This window comes from Triticum urartu, chromosome 2, assembly GCF_003073215.2.
Source record: "Triticum urartu cultivar G1812 chromosome 2, Tu2.1, whole genome shotgun sequence".
Classification (NCBI taxonomy): domain Eukaryota; kingdom Viridiplantae; phylum Streptophyta; class Magnoliopsida; order Poales; family Poaceae; genus Triticum; species Triticum urartu.
In genome coordinates, this window is record NC_053023.1 from 78,127,338 (window position 1) to 78,146,021 (window position 18,684).

At 45.6% G+C, this 18,684-nt stretch overlaps 2 protein-coding genes across 13 annotated transcripts; both read right to left on the bottom strand.

The window, feature by feature from the left end:
- Positions 1-7,227: 7,227 nt before the first annotated feature.
- Positions 7,228-12,497, bottom strand: LOC125535939 (transcription factor EMB1444-like). 7 transcript variants are annotated; one of them, XM_048699020.1, is made up of 11 exons: positions 11,900-12,497; positions 11,051-11,514; positions 10,652-10,846; positions 10,489-10,567; positions 10,356-10,397; positions 10,182-10,241; positions 8,622-9,845; positions 8,443-8,520; positions 7,873-7,986; positions 7,656-7,781; positions 7,228-7,567 (listed from the first exon to the last, which is right to left on the bottom strand). In XM_048699020.1, exons 2-11 carry the CDS (start codon positions 11,140-11,142, stop codon positions 7,502-7,504), a joined length of 2,076 nt encoding a protein of 691 aa, XP_048554977.1. In that variant the 5' UTR covers positions 11,143-11,514; positions 11,900-12,497; the 3' UTR covers positions 7,228-7,501. The 7 variants fall into 7 exon arrangements, with proteins under 7 accessions (XP_048554977.1, XP_048554971.1, XP_048554976.1 ...); XM_048699014.1 differs by having other exon boundaries at positions 8,622-9,851; positions 11,900-12,495; XM_048699019.1 differs by having other exon boundaries at positions 7,873-7,983; positions 8,622-9,851; positions 11,900-12,488.
- Positions 12,498-12,987: 490 nt separating this feature from the next.
- LOC125535938 (putative pentatricopeptide repeat-containing protein At1g74580) lies at positions 12,988-18,465 on the bottom strand. 6 transcript variants are annotated; one of them, XM_048699013.1, is made up of 5 exons: positions 16,019-18,465; positions 13,598-13,817; positions 13,471-13,513; positions 13,226-13,297; positions 12,988-13,128 (listed from the first exon to the last, which is right to left on the bottom strand). In XM_048699013.1, the coding sequence occupies exon 1, from the start codon at positions 18,395-18,397 to the stop codon at positions 16,205-16,207; it is 2,193 nt and encodes a 730-aa protein (XP_048554970.1). In that variant the 5' UTR covers positions 18,398-18,465; the 3' UTR covers positions 12,988-13,128; positions 13,226-13,297; positions 13,471-13,513; positions 13,598-13,817; positions 16,019-16,204. The 6 variants fall into 6 exon arrangements, with proteins under 6 accessions (XP_048554970.1, XP_048554968.1, XP_048554969.1 ...); XM_048699011.1 differs by having other exon boundaries at positions 13,226-13,351; XM_048699012.1 differs by having other exon boundaries at positions 13,587-13,817.
- Positions 18,466-18,684: the final 219 nt, after the last annotated feature.

Genomic DNA, 18,684 nt, shown 5'->3' on the forward strand with positions numbered 1-18,684 from the left:
CTAATTTAATAAAATATAATCTAACCTAGCTAACTATATATCTAATATATCTATTATCTTAAACAAAAAAACAAAACTCCTCCTCCTCCTCCTCCTCTTCTTCTTCTTCTTCTTCTTCTTCTTCTTCTTATTTTTCTTCTTCCTTCTTTTACTTTTCCTATTTTATTCTCATCTTCTCCTCTTTTTCTCCTCCTCCTCCTCCTCCTCCTCTTCTTCTTCTTCTTCTTCCCCCTTCTACTTAATCTACTTTTCTTCTTCTTTGTTCATCTTTTTACTTCCTTTAATTATGACTATTTAACTAAAACATAACACTAATCTAATATAATCTAATCTAGCTAACTATATAACCTAAACTAATTAAACCTAAACCTAAACTAATTAAACATAAACTAACTAAACTGGAAAAACTTAAACTAAAAAACCTAAACTAAATAGAAAAGAAAAACAGAAAAGAAAACAGGGGTGGCAGGGGCTCACCGTGGGGGGCGGCGACGGGTCGTGGAGGGGGCGGCGATGGGGCGGCGGCAAGGCGGGGTGGCGACGGGGCGGGGAGGGGTGGCGACGGGCGGCGCTCCTCGGGGGACGGTCGACCCGCGGCTGCGGCGAGGAGGCTCGGGAGGGGTGGGGAGGCAGGGAGGGGGCGGACACAGGGCGGGGAGGGGGTAGCGATGGGGCGGCGACAGCGAGGGGAGGGTACGGTGGCGAAGGCGCGGGGAGGGTGCGGCGGCGACGGCGCGGGGTGGCACGAGAGGGAGGAAGAAAGAGGAGAGGAGACAGAGAGAGGGCGACTGTGGGGGCGCGGCCGTTAAGTCAATTTTGAAGCTTTGACATCCGCCCCACCTTCATCGTCTGCTAGTAGACTGCAAAGAAACCTTTGTCGACTGCTAGCGGACGACAAAGAGGGGCCCCGTTAGGGGTTGGCAGAAGTGGACCAAACCCCCTCTTCGCCGTCCGCTAGCAGACGACAAAGCTTCTTTGTTGTCTGCTAGCGGACGGCAAAGAGATGGTTCATGGCAAAGCTAGCCTTTGTCGTCCGCTGCCTCTTTGTCGTCCGCTTTCTAGTGGCTGATGGCAAAGCCTTCCTTTGTCGTCCGCTAGTTGATGGCAAAGAGTCGGCAGACGACAAATCTACTGATTCCAGTAGTGTTAGTTCGAGAATGTTGCACGGGATTATGAGCAATCTTAATAGCACTTTCATTGTCACAAAGCAATGGAACATGTTTCACATAGATTCCATAATATTTAAGAGTTTGGGTCATCCAAAGTAATTGAGCACAACATGAACCGACGGCAACATATTCCGCTTTGGCGGTGGATAAGGATACTGAGTTTTTTTCTTGGAGGACCAAGACACAAGAGATCTACCAAGAAATTGACAAGTTCCCTAAGTGGACTTTCTATCGACCTTGTCACCGCCATAGTCTGAATCGGAGTAGCCAGCAAGATCAAAAGAAGACCTCTTAGGATACCAAATGCCAAAATTTGGTGTATGAATTAAGTATCTGACTATCCTTTTCACAGCCTTAAGACGACATTCTTTGGGGGCCGCTTGATATCGTGCACACCTGCACACACTTAGCATAATATCGTGACGGGAGGCACATAGATATACCAAATGAACCAATCATAGAGCGGTAAACCTTTTGGTCAACCGGTTTGCCATCATTAGTCAAGTCAAGATGTCCACTAGTAGGCATGGGTGTATTCATACCTTTGCATTCTTGCATGTTGAACTTCTTGAATAAGTTCTTGGTATACTTTGTTTGAGAAACAAAGGTACCCTCCTTAGTTTGCTTGATTTGCAAACCAAGAAAGAACTTGAGTTCACTCATCATAGACATCTCAAACTTCTTCGACATTAGCTTTCCAAACTTTTCACTAAAATGAGGGTTAGTCGAACCAAATATGATATCATCAACATAAATTTGGCACACAAATAATTCTCCATTGACCCTTTTAGTAAAAGGAGTAGAATCAATTTTTCCAATCTCAAAGCCTTTTTCAGTAAGGAACTTGGGCAAGCATTTTCACGCTCTAGGAGCCTGTTTAAGACCATAAAGAGCTTTGTGAAGTTTGTAAACATGGTCGGGTTTCTTAGGATTAACAAAGCCAGGAGGTTGTTTAACATAAACTTCCTCCTCAATTTCACCATTTAGAAAAGCACTTTTAATGTCCATTTGATACAAGGTAATATCATGGTGATTTGCATAGGCAAGTAAGATGCGGATGGACTCAAGTCTAGCAACGGGGGAATATGTCTCACCATAGTCCATACCTTCGACTTGAGTGTAGCCTTGGGCGATGAGACGTGCTTTGTTGCAAACGACTTGTCCATCTTCGTCTTTCTTGTTGTGAAACACCCATTTGGTACCGATGATGTTGTGGTTGTTGTCGGGCTTCTCGGCCAATGTCCACACTTGGTTCCTCTCAAAGTTGTGTAGCTCTCATGCATGGCATTTATCCAATCCGGATCTTCCAATGCTTCTTCAACCTTCATAGGTTCAATGCTAGAGATGAATGAATAATGTTCACAAAAATTAGCCAAACGAGTTTTAGAGCGAGTGATTCTCCCGGTTTGGATATCATTGAAGATTTGCTCGATGGGATGGTGTCTTGAGACTCTTGCTCTAACTCATGAGAGCTTTTGTTTGGGTCGGGGTGGAACATCTTCTTCATCATCTTGTTCTTCCTCTTGGCCTTCTTCGTTGTTGACATTGTTGTTCTCTTGTCGAGGTGGAGAAGGAGGTTGATGAGGTTCTCCTTGGTGTACTTCCTCGTTTTCTTCATCTTGGCATGTCCCACTTGTGGATGCCTCTGTGTCAACTCTTGGTTCACCTTGTCGTGAGGTAGAAGCTTCCACTTAGACGGACGAGGTACTCTCCTTCACCTCCGTTGGACGAATCTTGCCAATAGACAAGTCTTGGATTGCTTCCGAAGGGTCTTTGTCTCCTACATCAATTGGCAATTGCTCTACTTGCGAGCCGTTAGATTCATCAAACTTCACATCTACCCTCTCTTCAACCTTTCGGGTGAAATTGTTGTAGACACGGTAAGTGTGAGAGTTTGAGCCATAACCAAGTAGGAAACCCTCATGAGATTTAGGAGCAAATTTAGAACGACGATGCTTATTAAGAATGTAACACTTTGAGCCGAATACTCGAAAGTATCAAACTTGGGGTTTGTTACCGGTGAGAAGCTCGTATGCCGTCTTGCCGAGTAGCTTGTGAAGATATAGGCGATTTGTTGCATGACAAGCTATCTCAACCGCTTCTACCCAAAAGTGTTTTGGCGTCTTGTACTCATGAAGCATCGTTCTCGCCATCTCAATAAGGGTCCGGTTCTTTCTCTCAACAACTCCATTTTGTTGAGGCGTGTACGTAGCCGAGAACTCGTGTGAAATCCCTTCTTTGTCAAGAAAGGTATCCACATTTGCGCTCTTGAACTACGTTCCGTTGTCGTTGCAAACCTTCTTGATCTTCACTTCAAATTGATTTTGGGCCTTCCTAGCAAAGTTCTTGAAGATCTTTTGGACCTGCGATTTATCATCAAGAAAGAACACCCACGTAAATCTTGAAAATCATCGACTATGACTAGACCAAATGAGTTTCCACTGAGACTTTTATAGGCATTGGGACCAAAGAGATCCATATGAAGTAGCTCGAGTGGTCTTCTCGTGGTCATGATGTTCTTCACGGGGTGGCTTCCTCCAACTTGTTTTCCTGCTTGACAAGCACTGCACAATCTATCCTTGTCAAATATAACATCTTTCACTCCAAGGATATGATCACCTTTAATAAGCTTATCAAGATTTCGCATGCCCACATGTCCTAACCTTGTATGACACAACCAACCTTTAGAAGATTTAGCAATTAAGCAAGTTCTAGGTTGAGCCCTTTTAGTGAAATCAACAATGTATAGATCACCTCTACGTATACCGACAAAGACCATATTATGATTATCTCTACGAAACACTTGGCAATCTACTTCAGTAAATAGGACATTGAAGCCAAAGTCAGCAAGTCTAGATACGAAAAGTAAATTTTAGCCAAGAGATTCAACGAGCATAACATTTTGTATGGAGCTATCATGTGAGATGGCCACCTTACCAAGGCCAACAACCTTACCCTTTGAGTTGTCACCAAAAGTGACATACTTTCGAGGGCCGTTGTTTTCAGCAGCTCACGAAACATGTCCTTGTATCCGGTCATGTGATCGGTACATCCACTATCAAGAACCCATTCCTTTCCTCCAGCCATGTAGCCGCGAAGATTAGCCATAAGACCAAAGTGTCTCATAGACTCATCGAGATCAAAGTCACTATCATCATCCTCATCATAGTATCCATGTTCAACATTGTCTTGTAATTGATCAATTCTTAGAGAGAGTGATTCATTAGATAAGTGATCATCACAATGTTCATCTTTATGAATTCTAATGACTTCGGAGATGATGTTGCTAATGATTCCAACATCCCCTTTGGCACGCATGAGGTTAGTAAGCTCGAATAAACAATCACAAAACTTAGGATCATTGGAATTCATCTTACTCAAAGCAATAGACTTGTGAAGAATCTCATCTAAGTTTTGCGAAGTAATTTGGAAATCGTTCCTCAAGAAATCTCCATATGGTGTAAGCATAATCAAGAGCAGTCAAGCTAGCAATCAAGTTTCTAGGTAATCCTCTAGTGATTAAATTGACAGTTCTAAGATTACGGATCATGTCAATAGACTCATCAAGGTAGGATGCAAGGGGTCAACAAGGCGCGCACAAGGAATAGTAATGTACTTGTTCAAGTGATATTCATTGAAAATCTCAAGCATCTCAATTTTCCACTCATGAAAGAACTCTCCATCAAGTATAGGTACTCTACGTCTAAGAATCCCCAAAGTAGACTTATCCATCTTCCTCCAATGGTGATTAAACCAAAGTAATGAAGACCAAAGCTCTTATATCAATTATAGGATTGAGAAGAAGTGTCTAGAGGGTGATTAGACCCTCAACAAAGGAAAGTAGCAGTTTTTGATTTCTTTAAGTTAAGGTGGAGTTTTAGGATAAGTTTAAACATTCACAATACATTTCAAGTAAGCATGGCAAGAGTATATGAGCAGCGAAAAATAAAGCATGCAATTTGCAAGAAAGTAAAGGGATGGGATTGGAGTGTGCAAACGCAATTGGAGACACCGAGATTTTTGGCGTGGTTCCGGTAGGTCATGCTATCGTACATCCATGTTGATGGAGACTTGAACCCACGAAGGGTAACGGTTGCGCGAGTCCACGGAGGGCTCCACCAACGAAGGGTCCACGAAGAAGCAACCTTGTCTATCCCACCACGGCCATCGCCCACGAAGGACTTGCTTCACTTGGGTAGATCTTCACAAAGTAGGCGATCTCCTTGCCCTTACAAACTCCTTGGTACAACTCCACAATCTTGACGGAGGCTCCCAAGTGACACCTAACCAATCTAGGAGACACCACTCTCCAAAAGGTAATAGATGGTGTGTTGATGATGAACTCCTTCTCTTGTGCTTCAAATGATAGTCTCCCCAACACTCAACTCTCTCTCATAGATTTGGATTTGGTGGAAAGATGATTTGAGTGGAAAGGAACTTGGGAAGGCTAGAGATCAAGATTCTTGTGGTTGGAATGGAATATCTTGGTATCAACACATGAGTAGGTGGTTCTCTCTCAAAAAATGTATGATAGAAGTGTAGGCGCATTCTGATTACTCTCTATGAATGGAGGTTGGATGGAGGGGTATATATAACCACCACACAAAATCTAACCGTTACACACAATTCACCAAACTCAGTGATGCACCATCTAGGTCAGGGTGGACACGGGCTGGGCCGGGCCGGTCCCTGACCGAGCCGCCATTTGGACCGGCCGCCGGGGGACTGGACCGAGCAACGCCGCGGTCCTCTTTTCCTGGACCGGACTGACGGAGATAAAGCTCGGGCCAGACCGAGAGGACCGGCGGCGACGGCGAGGTCGTGACCACGCAGGCGCGAGAGACGACTCCTGCGAGCTCCTGGACACGGGCGAGAACTACGACAGTTCACACATGGCAGTTCCCTCACAATACCGGCTTGATGCAACGTCACCAATCGCGACAACTTCGATGACCTCGCAGTAGCGTTCCAACATCATTGGACAGCCTCGCAGCATCGAAGCGTGCTCGAAGCACTGCAACATCACCGGCTGGCGCCGCTCACAACAACACCACCTTCCACCATAGTAGTGGTCGCAACACCATTGCCCTGTCTTGCAGCGGCGGCCACTGGCTCTATCCTCGAGATCGCTTGGGGAGTTGCATGATGCTAGCCGGGCATGGCAACTCGTCGCGACCCATGTAGCTCCTGGCGGCCTACAGCAACGGGGCTGCCCAAGTCTTGTAGTAATCTATGCTTCGCAACTCAACTTCAGCAGCAACAATGATCCGCTCCCCTGACGTGCAGCAATCGGTGCTACGTTACGCAGCCGATGGTCTGAAGGTGGTGGGAGGAGAGCGGAAGCAGGGTGTAGTATGCTTCGTGTGAGAATAGGGATAAACGGTGGAGAAAACGATCGGTAGTGATGAGAGGATGTGGCTTTGTAGGAACACTTGTTGAAGCCAAATGCATGGGCTGAAAACTTGCTGAAAACCGCGCGTTATCAGCCAGTTAGAGTCAACTATATAAAAAAGGTTCTTTTTTTCATTTTTTATTCGGTCCACCGCTCTGAGAAAGACTCTAGGTGAATCCGTGCCATCGCTGTGCCGTCCTTATTTTAATTCCAATGTTCAATTCAAAAGCCACAGCTTTCTTTGAAAATATTCAAAACCGAATCATTTGCACGTCATGTATCGTTTTGTGCATGCAATTTCCTAATATGTGTTACACAAAGAAATCACACAAACTAGACTGAGGGCAATGGAATCATTTTTCTGTTATAGACACTCGAAAACAAGGGGCCAGATAATTTCGGATTTGGAAACCACGCGAGGACAAATGTTATAGACGCCTGGTACTTTCCTTTTTGAGGGGTCTGCTCATCCGCGCTAGCGAGCAAACATGCACTCGCTGTCACCTCCATGAATGAATAGTTTCTACTCCCTTCGTCCCGAATTACTTGTCACAGGTATGGATGTATCTAGATGTATTTTAGTTCTAGATACATCCATTTCTACGACGAGTAATTTGGAATGGAGGGAGTAGGTTGGTTGTTTTGAAATTGAATGCCCCCGCAAAAAAATCAAAAAAATCGAATGAATAAGTAGTTTATAGGCATCTTTCATATGATGAACTTTTGGTACACAATGCATTCCTTTCACACCATAGCATTTCACAGTCCTGTGATCAAAGTATATTCTGTAACAGCATAAGCAACTCTGGGTTGCCATATGTCTCAGAGAAGGAAACAGATGTCTGCAATGAAACAGTATATTCTGTAACTGCACACTCTTATTGAAACGGAAACTGGACTAGCTGCAAGGCGGCACTTGTCTGAACACGCGGCAATGGAATCATCTCCTCTGCAAGAGGTGCATCAGTGGGCAAAGAATCTGCATCTGGTTTGTACATTTGGAAGCCTGCGAACACGCCACCAGATATGAGATTCTTAGAAACGTACGTGACTGATCGCAGACATTCAAGCTACCAGGGAACTATGATACGTACCTCAACAACAAAGCAAGCCCAGAGCTGGCCAGAACGATGCTCCAGCTCTCCCTTCAGTATGCTGACCTCAAGGCCCTTGAACAGATGCGCAGTCTCGAAAAAGACGTCATACTCCTTGCACAATATCTGGGCACAAAATGATTTCTATGGTTCAGGTAACATGGACCGGTTACAAATGCAATGATGAAAACTAGTGCATGCAGCATTATATAGTGACCTCAATGAGAAGATGACCAGGTTCCTCGAGCTCTTCCACTCTCAGCGGGCAGTTTTCCAGCTTCTTCTTGGCCTTGTTACCGAACTTCTCATTTCTTGTTTTGTTCTGAAGCTGCTTCAGTGACATGGTATTCACTTGTTATTCGGCCACCACACTATCTTTTAAAAACTAACCTGTGGAAAAGTATGGTGCAAACTAACAGGCAATAGCACATCATGGTTTATAGATTAAGAAAATGAATAATTACTATCTCAGGAAATGAAGACAGGATACTGCACGCTTGTTTAAATATAGTAGCATACAGATCCAAGTCCAAGAAAAAAGGTTTAAATTCTCAAACTGGTCCTAACGGGTTCCACTCTAATTTTTCTCTTCTAAAATTTCTAAGTTGGAAAGACAAATGGTCAGATCTTTAGGTGGCCTTAGCTGGGAAGTACTCATAGTCCTATGGTGAGAATTCACTATGATATGAAAACGAATTCAATGAGCATTATAATTCATATCACACGATTTCTGCAAATCGTTGGTTTCTGATTTTTCAGTATCACACATAAATTTGAAGAAGCCCACCTTCTCAGCTTTCTCCGATACACTTTGGAGGAACAGCATTTGTGTTATTGTTTTGTCCAGGAGAGCATCAATGCTGCACTGTTTTTCGCAACAAGATACAATCAATGCACTTTTTGTTTGCAAACAAACACAATTGAAAAGAAGGAGATACATCAACTATTAGAACTCAGAAGCCAGACCTTTGATGCATTTGGAATGAGCTCCCTCAACTCCTTCATCCTGTCTTGAATCAGTTGCCTGTCTCTCGGTCTTGGTCTGTGCAGTTCTTTTTTTCCGCCTTCATGCTTTATTTCAACTGAAATTTCCCTGTGCATGTCTTGAATTGTATGAACCACGCATTCTTCAGTCATGGTCCTGTTGATTCCCTTCGGGAGCGAAACAGTCATTTTGGAAGTCATGAAGCCTTCTTCGACTGATGTAAGTGAAAATTCTCGACCACCAAAGGGATCTGGGATTGCCGATTCCTCCAACCTCAGTGCATGATCTTCTCTCTGTATTTGTGTTCCGCATGAAGTCGAAGAATCCAACCTCAGTGCATGATCTTCTCTCTGTATTTGTGTTTCACTTGAAGTCGAAGAATCAGTCGAGTGATACGAGCAACTGTTTGGGATATTACCAACCTGGTTGGTTATAGCATCCACTAAGAATTCAGCATAATCATTGGTCTCGAGGTGTGAGTAAGAATATGCTTTATTTCCATTCGCTTGAAGGAGAGAGTGGCTTGTAGACTCTTGTTGTTTCAATCTACCATGCCACATGAAGCTCTCAATATCTTCCCTGGGAATTGCCTCAAGATCTTTGTGCATCTTTGAGTGAATTGAAGAATCTGAAGTTACAACATCATCATTTAAAACTAAAGTGCTGCCACATGTGTGCTCCTGATATTCTTGTGCCATATATGCCAGAATAAAATCATCAATATTATTATAATCCGCATCTTGTATGTTAATTACTGATGTGCAACTCAGTTTGCTGTTGGAATTGATCAACTTATCCATAAATGAGAGGTTTTTCATCTCCGGGTCGACCAGTGTCTTGCAGTGAGTGAGTTCAGATGGTGCTTCATGAACATTGGTCCACAGATCACTCTCATCTGAGCAAGTTGTTAGACCAATATCGTACGCTCCTGTAATGACATCTTCTAACATTGGAAACTCGGACGGAGTGAACGGATGTGGTAGACTAAGGTGTTCAATGGTAAATAGCTGAGCAGAATTGTTGATCACATCAAATAAGTCATGGGCCAGAACATCTGCGGGATCCAACGATACATCTGCAGTAGGTCTTTTCAAAGAATTTGAGTAGCAGAACCCTGTGGCTGAAGGATTATGAGGAATTGAGGGATTGTAAATCTTATAGAACAGGTCCTTCATGTGTGTCGCCAGTGCTGAACTTTCCAAAACCTGAGGCTTGAGAATTTTTTACACTGATTAGTCACAAGTAAGAGACAGAGACCTTGTGAAGGAAGAGCCTCAATATATTCTATGTGAAGATTGTTGCACATCAAGTCTGAGCAATTGATGTTGTTTTTGCACACAATATGCTGATTATGCAGCAATAGTGTGAGTTCCCTAAACAATGCTGCTGGGGAGGTACAGAACCAGCTTGGTTTCAATCTAGAAATGGAACTGGAACTGGAACCCGCAAAAGTCTCTAAATCATGTTGATTCTCTTAAATATGATAAATGCACTAATGCATTTAGGAAACATGTGGGTACAATAATAACGACTGAACATACCATACATAAAGATCCCAGGTGAAGAACCCCATAAGGAATAACTGGTACAAGTAGAACTGTCTACAAATAAGAAATAAGAATTGCCACGTTAGCCATGCAAGTCTGCGTTTGCTGGTTGAACACAGACATACATTGTTGGAGAGGACAACTGAAGTGAAAATAAGTGGGTCTTACTTTGATTCCTGCTGCAAACTGAAATTGCCAGTCTTCGTGATACTGAAAAAAGTAAAGTTTGTGAAATCACTTAAAGTGCTATGCAAGTTCCAGAGAGTTGTGGTGTGGAACGAAAAGCGTAAATTTAGCTCACCTTGTACACCAAAGTTGAACGAAGATCACTGGAAGAAATCCAGCAATGTTGTCCCATAATGGCCACTTTACCAATAATTCTGTTGAAGTTAAAATCATTAGAGAATCAAACAGTTTATGTGACGTTGATTATAAGAAGTTGAACAACGCGCAATCATGCTTACTCTTCTCCAAGAGAATACGAATGACTAGACATGCGCAGTAATGCTGCCTCGATGGGGCAAAATGGATAGCTTTGATATTGGCCATCGTTAGAAGTAGGTGTTATTATCTGGTTGTCACCATCAGCTGAGCCCCCGTAATGATCTCTCGTGTTTTTGGTCATCTTGTCGACGTAGCCATCCTCCCAAGTCAAGATGCTGAAAGTTAATTTACAAATTATGCAACTGAAAGAGTGATAGTGATTAACGACAAATAAGACTAACAGTTGCAAAATTTTAGATGGTATATACTTTATATGATAAGAATGTTTTTAGTCCTGTTACATTTGACGCACCAAGTTGGTTCAGTACTACTGTCCTACAGATAAGCAAAAAATCAAGAGAACAAACAGTAGGACTTACCCATGCTTCTCGCTTTTGATTGACCAAAATACTGCATACTTCCATAGACGATCAGAACACAAGCCTCGCAACGATTCTGTGTTCAACCCCATGTGCTCACAGCTCAAACCTCATGCAACAAACACAGCAAAGAGAAGTTGCAGACTGGGAGCAAGCTGCCAGAAAATACTAGCTGCAACGGTAAGATGCGCGGCCTGCTTGCTTCCACCGTAGACAAGCTCGTCGTTTGATCAATTTGTGAGAGAAATCTAGAAGCACAACTCCCATAACTCTGCCTCCCTCACTACTCCCTTGCAGTGCAGGCCTTCCCTTTGAAGCACTTGCAAGATTAAAAGTAGGACCCACAAGAATTGCAACCACGGAAGGCAGATATCTTGGAGGTCCTGCAGGTCACTGCCATCCAAAAAACTCAGTGCCCGGGCTTATGTTCAAGCGGCAACATCTTGATGGCAGCTTGTAAAGACCTGAACACAAGAACATGAGGTTTCCCACTTGAGAGTCTGCTGCAGGTTTTTGGTTCAGAAATCATGAATAATTACTTCGAGAAACGTAGGAGAAATATAAGAGTGAAGAAATGTCCGTTGGGAAAATAGATGATCCGCTTATGCTCTCTAACTAGTACATATCTAAACATGTGGGTCATGAGATATGGAAGCTAACCAAGTTCGTACTTCTTACAGTTAATTGGCATGTCCCCTAAAGACAAAGGAATGGAGAAAAAAAAAGAGGGGGAGGCTTCACCAAGAAGAACGCTCCCCTCTTGATGTACAAGAAATCACAAAAAGGTCGCCAAGAAAAGAGTTGATTTGATTCTAGCTAGCAGAGGTTTTTATGAGACCTGGAACTTACTGGAATATGATGAATCCGCAGGAGTAAGCAAACGACAAACAGATGAGAGGTGGCGCCAAACAAGCAGGTGCTTTGAGAGTTTGAGGCGGGCCTCTTATCAACTCCACTTATATAATTTTCAAGGGAAATAACCCTTTCAGCCACCAGCTGTCCTGTTATTAGTTAAAATAAAAATAATACAGAATACGATCTACCAAAATACTAGTACTATATTCTCTGGTCTAGTAGAATTTGCAGTTAGTACAAAAGTTGAACAGTCAACAATGTGCCCCAGAAAAATAGAACTGCTTTCTAGAGTATAAAAAAAACATAGAACTGCTAGTGCAGAGTGGAAGACATATCATATCATATCAGCATCAGGATATGAATATACTAATTCAAGTTGAAGACCCAAGGCAACGTGGCAGGGAAACGAGTTAGCACTAACGTTAAGCTTAAAACAAGGAGTTGGTAGGTACTGGACTCCAGCTAGCCCTGTGATAAGTCAAAACGTTCTATATTGGTTTGTGGTTTTCCTTTTGCAGAATGAGTCAACTTCTTCCATCACCAAACATGACATACAATAAGAAGCAACTGCACCGCCATACGACATCGAATAAAACACAGAACAATACAACAAGGTAGGGGGGTGGGGGGGGGGGGGGGGGGGGGATAAACACTCCATGATGTATCAGTAGTACCTAGTCCTGATTTTGATTGAAAAGGGCCAAAAGGCCTATATTTAGTATTCGCTCTCCTGTATATCGTGATGACATAAGCTAATAAGGATCCAGCACGGCCAAAGGGGATGCACCTGCTGATCAGTTTTAGAAAACGTCTAAATAAAGAAATGGAAACCACTCTCTGTCTGCATATGTGTTGTTTATTTTGATTCCATACTTGTGGTTCAGTTGGTCCAGTCGTAGAATACTTCAACTGGAGGATGATTACATTATCTGATGCCAACATCATTTCCCTACATTATCTCCTTTTATCAAATCATAACTCAGGCAACTCTTGAATGCCTTCTTTCTGTCAAGAGTCAACCAAGCCTGGTAGCAAGTAGATGGGCATGCACTCAGATTTCTCATGGTATTTTACTTCCATAATTTACTCTTCTTCCAGACCCGGAATGAATTTAAGCGTGATGCCACATAATAGGCCTCTCAGTACAACTTTACAAAGTTACAGGTGCAGCTGGAAGTTAACTAAGGAAAATTCTGGTTCCTGGAATAGATATTGCAGCAAACCTGCAAGTTTAATAATGAACTATGAGTCATCTTGTTATGAGCGAGTGTAAAAACTATACATGTACAGTCATCAAGGCTAATAGCCAGTTATACACACCTCCTCGGTTCCAGCTACAAGGAAATAGGCACTGTCCTGCTGTTGATTCGACAAAATGAGCACAATGTTCAACTGTAAGAACTACTCAGTTAATCAGTTCCAAACTTGCAAACCAAGTGCTACATCCTGGTGAGATTTTATCACCTCAAAAGTAAACATCAGTCAAGTTTCAAGCTTGCACCTCTATGTATAGAGCCATGCTAGAACCTTGGAAGAAAACTATAACTAGAAGAAATTGTTTGTACCTTGTTTGAATCCTCAGCTCTTTGACTTTTTGAGCAAAGTTAGCTGGAAATTAAATATGAATCAGGGCAATTCATAATTTTTAAGAGAAGTCCAATAACAGTTGAAGTAGGCTCACCATTCTCTCACCAAAGATTATAGATGCTTCTTAGGGATATTTTCGCAGACTATTGAAGATTTTTATTTCCATGTATCTCCACCTAGAAGGACCTTGATACTTTGACCACTTCAATCTTCTTTGGAGGCATGACAGACTTGAAACATTTCCAGTTGCAGGGAAAACACAGTTCTTGTCGGCAAATAAACAAAGCACACAACAGCACTTACTTCTACTAGCATGGTTCTCCATCTGGACATGTAATATTAATTCACTAGTTAGTAGTCCCAGAAGACAATAACCGGCAATTGGGAAGCAAGTTTAGGAGCCATCTTCTACCTCAGAGATGGTACGGCATCTAAATTTTTTCCAGGACAACACTTTAAAACATGAGTAACAAGGGTGAAATCCTATATATGTTTAATGTCCCTGTTATGGTGCTGCTAGAAGGAGGGCGCGAGAGGGCCGGCCGGGGGCCTTTTGCCCACGGCCGGGCAAGATGGAAGGGATTTCCTTCTTAATTCTTGCTTGATTAGATTGATACATCTCCTCTCTTTATATAGAGAGGTTTACTTGACTCCCAAGCAAGGCTTACTTGACCCCTAAGCAAGCGACCCTTATCTCTAATTAACCCTAAGACTAACGGGCTATACCGGCAGCCCAGGCCATTAGGCCCATTACGTACTCTAACACTACACCCCACCTGGACATGCAGCTTGTCCTTGAGCTACAGCCTAGCCAACTTATAACCATGACTCGACGCAACACAAACCTAACACCTAAAAACAAGCCTTTTACATCTCGGCTTGTTTTATTACTCTCAACCTGAAATGGACCGGAACGCTTTATTTTGGACCCCTTAACAGAAAGTGGACACCATCCGCACGTCGGACATGCACGTGTACAGCCACCTGGATCCCATGGACATCACCTGGACAAAAGGAGTGCATGTGTATGGCCACCTGGAAGTGGTCGCAAGAGCGACCAGCAGAGGCGCCCTCGCGGCGGCCGGCAGCGGAATGCAGTGGTGCTACGCGGTGTGCTCCTGTCGGTGACACCCTGCCTTCTCCCCGCCGGACGGCTGTTGGTCTGCACCGCACTGGGAAGAGTGGAGGGCTTGCGATGGAGAATGACGAGGAGGGGAGCGCCCCCCCAAACCGCCGATGTCACAGACTTTGAGGTCGCTGCCCGCGGGAAAAACAGCATGCCCGCCGCCCATGGGGGAAACCGTATGCCCAAGATCCCCGACGCAGTGGACGAGATTGAGGTCCTTTGCACAGCGAAGGGCAATTTGGACGAGCAGCAGCTGCAGACCACGCATCTCCCGCACACGCCGACGCGCTAGGAGGCCGCGCGCAGCAGCCTGCAGCCTCACCGCCGCCGACACGTGGCGGGTAGTGATCCAAGCCGGAAGCGGTGACGGCGACGGCGGGAACTTGATCTGCTGGATGGGGACGCCCTGGGGAAGCGGTGATGGCGACGACGGGAACATGATCTGGTGGATCGGGACTCCCACCGGCGCGGTCGATGCAGGGCCGGAGCTGAACGACGGTGGCTGCTGCAGCGGAGCGCCGGGCGCGGCGGAGGCCGCCAAGAGCGGCGGCTGCCATTGCAACCAGGGCGGGGCGGTGGTGGCGGTGGATGGAAGCTGCAGCGGCTGCTGCAGCGGCCCAGCGAGCGCGGCGGGGACGCCCTGGGGCAGTAGCAGCGACTGCTGCGACGGATCGCCGGGCGTGGCGGAGGCCGCCAGGAGCGGCGGCTGCCACTGCAGCCAGGGCGGGGCGGTGGATGGCAGCTGCACCGGCTGCTGCAGTGACCCGGCGAGCGCGGCGGAGGCCGCCTGGTGCGGCGGCTGCCACGGCAGCCACGGCGGCACGGTGGCGGCGATGGGCGGCGCAGCTGGGTGCGGCCCGTAGGACCCGGCCAAGAACAGGCGGATCTTCTGGACCGCCTGGGTTAGGTCCCGCAGCGCCCCGAACACCTCCTCCGGGGTGAGGACGGCGGGGGCGGGTGTGACGGAGGATCCCGGCAGCGGAAGAGACGGGTTGGGCGGCAGTGAAGACATGATCGAACCGAAGCTGGCTGATACCAAATTGTTATGGTGCTGCTAGAAGGAGGGCGCGAGAGGGCCGGCCGGGGGCCTTTTGCCCACGTCCGGGCAAGATGGAAGGGATTTCCTTCTTAATTCTTGCTTGATTAGATTGATACATCTCCTCTCTTTATATAGAGAGGTTTACTTGACTCCCAAGCAAGGCTTACTTGACCCCTAAGCAAGCGACCCTTATCTCTAATTAACCCTAAGACTAACGGGATATACCGGCAGCCCAGGCCATTAGGCCCATTACGTACTCTAACAGTCCCACACCACTAAACTTTTAACGTGAAGCAGATTGAAACTTAATGCAGGAAACTCTTAATACAAGAAGTGTGAAGCATAGAGATTTACCACAGACCTTTGTATTCTTGCATCTAAGAACAGATGATCTCCCTATTCTGAGCAGAAATATGAAAGTATAACCTTGAGGTGATCAAGTTTGTTGCATCCAAGATTTTGCGGACCTAATGACATAAGCACTTGTGGTTTCTCTCAAACAAGTACTTGTGGTTGAGTGAATGACTGATGTTGTGAGGCAACCATGCTAAATATATTTATTCTGTTCCTGTTTTCTATTTAGTTTGTTATCTCTCACTCCTTCATGCAGTACTTCATAAGTAGGGTAACTAATGTGACCCTTCTTCATCAAGTCCTCAACAAGTATCTTTGGTGCAGCTATCTTCTTCTTATCAGCACTCAAGATGGTATCTACAACCTCGGGAACAACTCCAATTCTAACCATGACACGAATAACGCCCACAGCTTCCGTAATCTGATGGTTCACTGCGAGTGTATTTATTACACGGCCAAAAGTAGCCATTGATGGAATGAAACCCCCATTTATCATTTCCACGAGATGCTCGTATGCACGGTCAACATTTGCAGTCTTGCATGATCCATCAATTAGGACGCGATAAGTATACGAATCAGGTCTATATCCCTTCTGGACCATCTTCTCAAAAATACTTTCAGCCATTTGCATGTTCAGTTGACTGCAATATGCGCTAATTAGGATATTAAATGTATCAGCTGTTGTGGAGTACCCCTTTTCCTCCAATTTTTGAAAAAGTATGTACGCTCCCTCAATCTCACCATTCCTACAAAATCCATGAATAAGTGTGTTGAAGCTAACTGCATCAGGAGCTAGTCCTTCTTGACTCATCCTCACTATCACCCCAGAGGCCTCTTCCAATTTATTGGACTTGCAGAAATTCTCTATCAGTATGTTGTAGGTAATAGTGTTTGGGCGACATCCTTTAAGTGTCATCTCTTTGAATGTTTCGTTAACTTCATTGGCCTTCCCAGACTTGCAGAGACCATTAAGGACCGAATTGTATGTGATAGCATCAGGGGTGATGCCATATGTCCACATCCTTTCAACAAGCTGAAGAGCACTGTCCAGCTTCAACCTCTTGCAGTACCCATCAATCAATGTGTTGAAGGTGAACACATCAGGAAGGTATCCTTTCAAAATGGCATCGTTCATCACAACTGTGGCATCCGAAATATTCCCCATTTTGCACAGCCCATTGATAACAATGTTGTATGTCCAAATGTCAGGATGACAACCGTCCTCGGACATCTCATTCATGACCTGCAAGGCCTGCAAGATCAGCCCCTGGCGACAGAGTCCCTTGATAAGAGAATTGTACACTACCAGATCAGGTTTCAGTTCTTTTGCTTGGGCCTCATTAAACAGCTCCAGCGCCCTCTCGATATCACCCTCGGCACATAGGCCATTGATCAAGGAGCAATATGTGACCCGGTCCGGTACAAAACCTTTAAAGACAGCATCCTTAAGGAGCTCAGTAGCTTCTTGCATCATTCCCATCTTGCAGTACCCATCAATAATGGTGTTATAGGTGAAATCATCTGGCATGCAGCCCCGGTTCATCATCCTACGAAGGTAGTGTGCAGCCTCCTGGGCTCTGTAGCCCTTGCAAAGGCCACGGATGAGCGTGTTGTAGGTCACAACGTCTGGTGTGATGTAGTCGTCCATCTCTTTTACAAGTGCAACGGCTTGGGCCAACCTCCCACATTCGCAGAGCCCCCTGATCCAAATATTGTAGGTGAACCTGTTCACAGACATCCCCCGCTTGAGAACCTTGGCGAGAAGCGCGGCAGCCTCAGAGATATCCCCTTTCTTGCAAAGATCATGCAGGACCTTGTTAAAAGTGGCAGTATCAAGGAACACCGGTCCCTGGAGCATTTCATCGAACAGGCGACGTGCGTCGTGGGGGTGGCCGTGCGCATAGAGTCCAGACACGACGGTGCAGTATGCGACGGGTCTGGCATGGCATCCACGGTCTGGCAGAGTGCGCAGGAGTCTGAGGGCAACATGCGGGCGGGCGGTGAGGCAGAAGGAGCGGAGGCGGATGGTGTGGGTGTGAAGGTCGGGGGCAAGCCCGGTGGCGAGCATCCTGACGTAGACCTTGTGAGCCTGGTGGTGGTGGTGGGCGTGGACGAGGGCGTCCATTATGGCGTTATAGGCGGTGGCTTGGGGCGGGCAGGCGAAGAGGTCCATGCGCTCGAAGGCGTCGACGGCGGCCTGGAGGCGGCCGGCCCGGGCGAAGGCGCGTATGGAGGCGACGTAGAGCGGGTGGAGGGAGGCGGGGGCGAGGGCCGAGCGCGCGGAGGCGAGGGCGGCGTGGACGGCATCGACGCGGCCGGTGGAGGCGAGGCGGTGGATCAGAGCGCCGTACGCCGGGGCCGTCAAAGCGACGGCTTCGCCTGGCATTCGCCGATATCGAATTCGCGCGCGCGCACGCAACGGCTGACACTGCTCTTCTGAATTTCTGATGCTGCTGCTGCATGTCAATGTCTACTGGGCTGGACTTAAAGCCTACGTTAACAATTATGGATTTTAAGAGCAACTTTAGTGGAGCGATCCATTTTATTCATTTGGGTCATCCGCATATAAAAATTGACCCAACAGGCAGCGTTCACCTGCTGTCCGTTTTGTATCCGCGCGGACTCATTTTTGTCTCAAATTTAAGAAAATTTGGGTCAAAAGTGGACATAAAG

What these genes read in the sequence shown, in the direction of transcription:
- LOC125535939 (XM_048699014.1), bottom strand. Translation starts at nt 11,142, where the DNA reads ATGGGGTTGAACACAGAATCGTTGCGAGGCTTGTGTTCTGATCGTCTA. An exon ending in ATCAAAAGCGAGAAGCATGG is followed by an intron (nt 10,847 to 11,050) that starts GTAAGTCCTACT and finishes ATTAACTTTCAG; the next exon opens with CATCTTGACTTGGGAGGATG. An exon ending in TCGTATTCTCTTGGAGAAGA is followed by an intron (nt 10,568 to 10,651) that starts GTAAGCATGATT and finishes TAACTTCAACAG; the next exon opens with AATTATTGGTAAAGTGGCCA.
- LOC125535938 (XM_048699013.1), bottom strand. Translation starts at nt 18,397, where the DNA reads ATGCCAGGCGAAGCCGTCGCTTTGACGGCCCCGGCGTACGGCGCTCTG.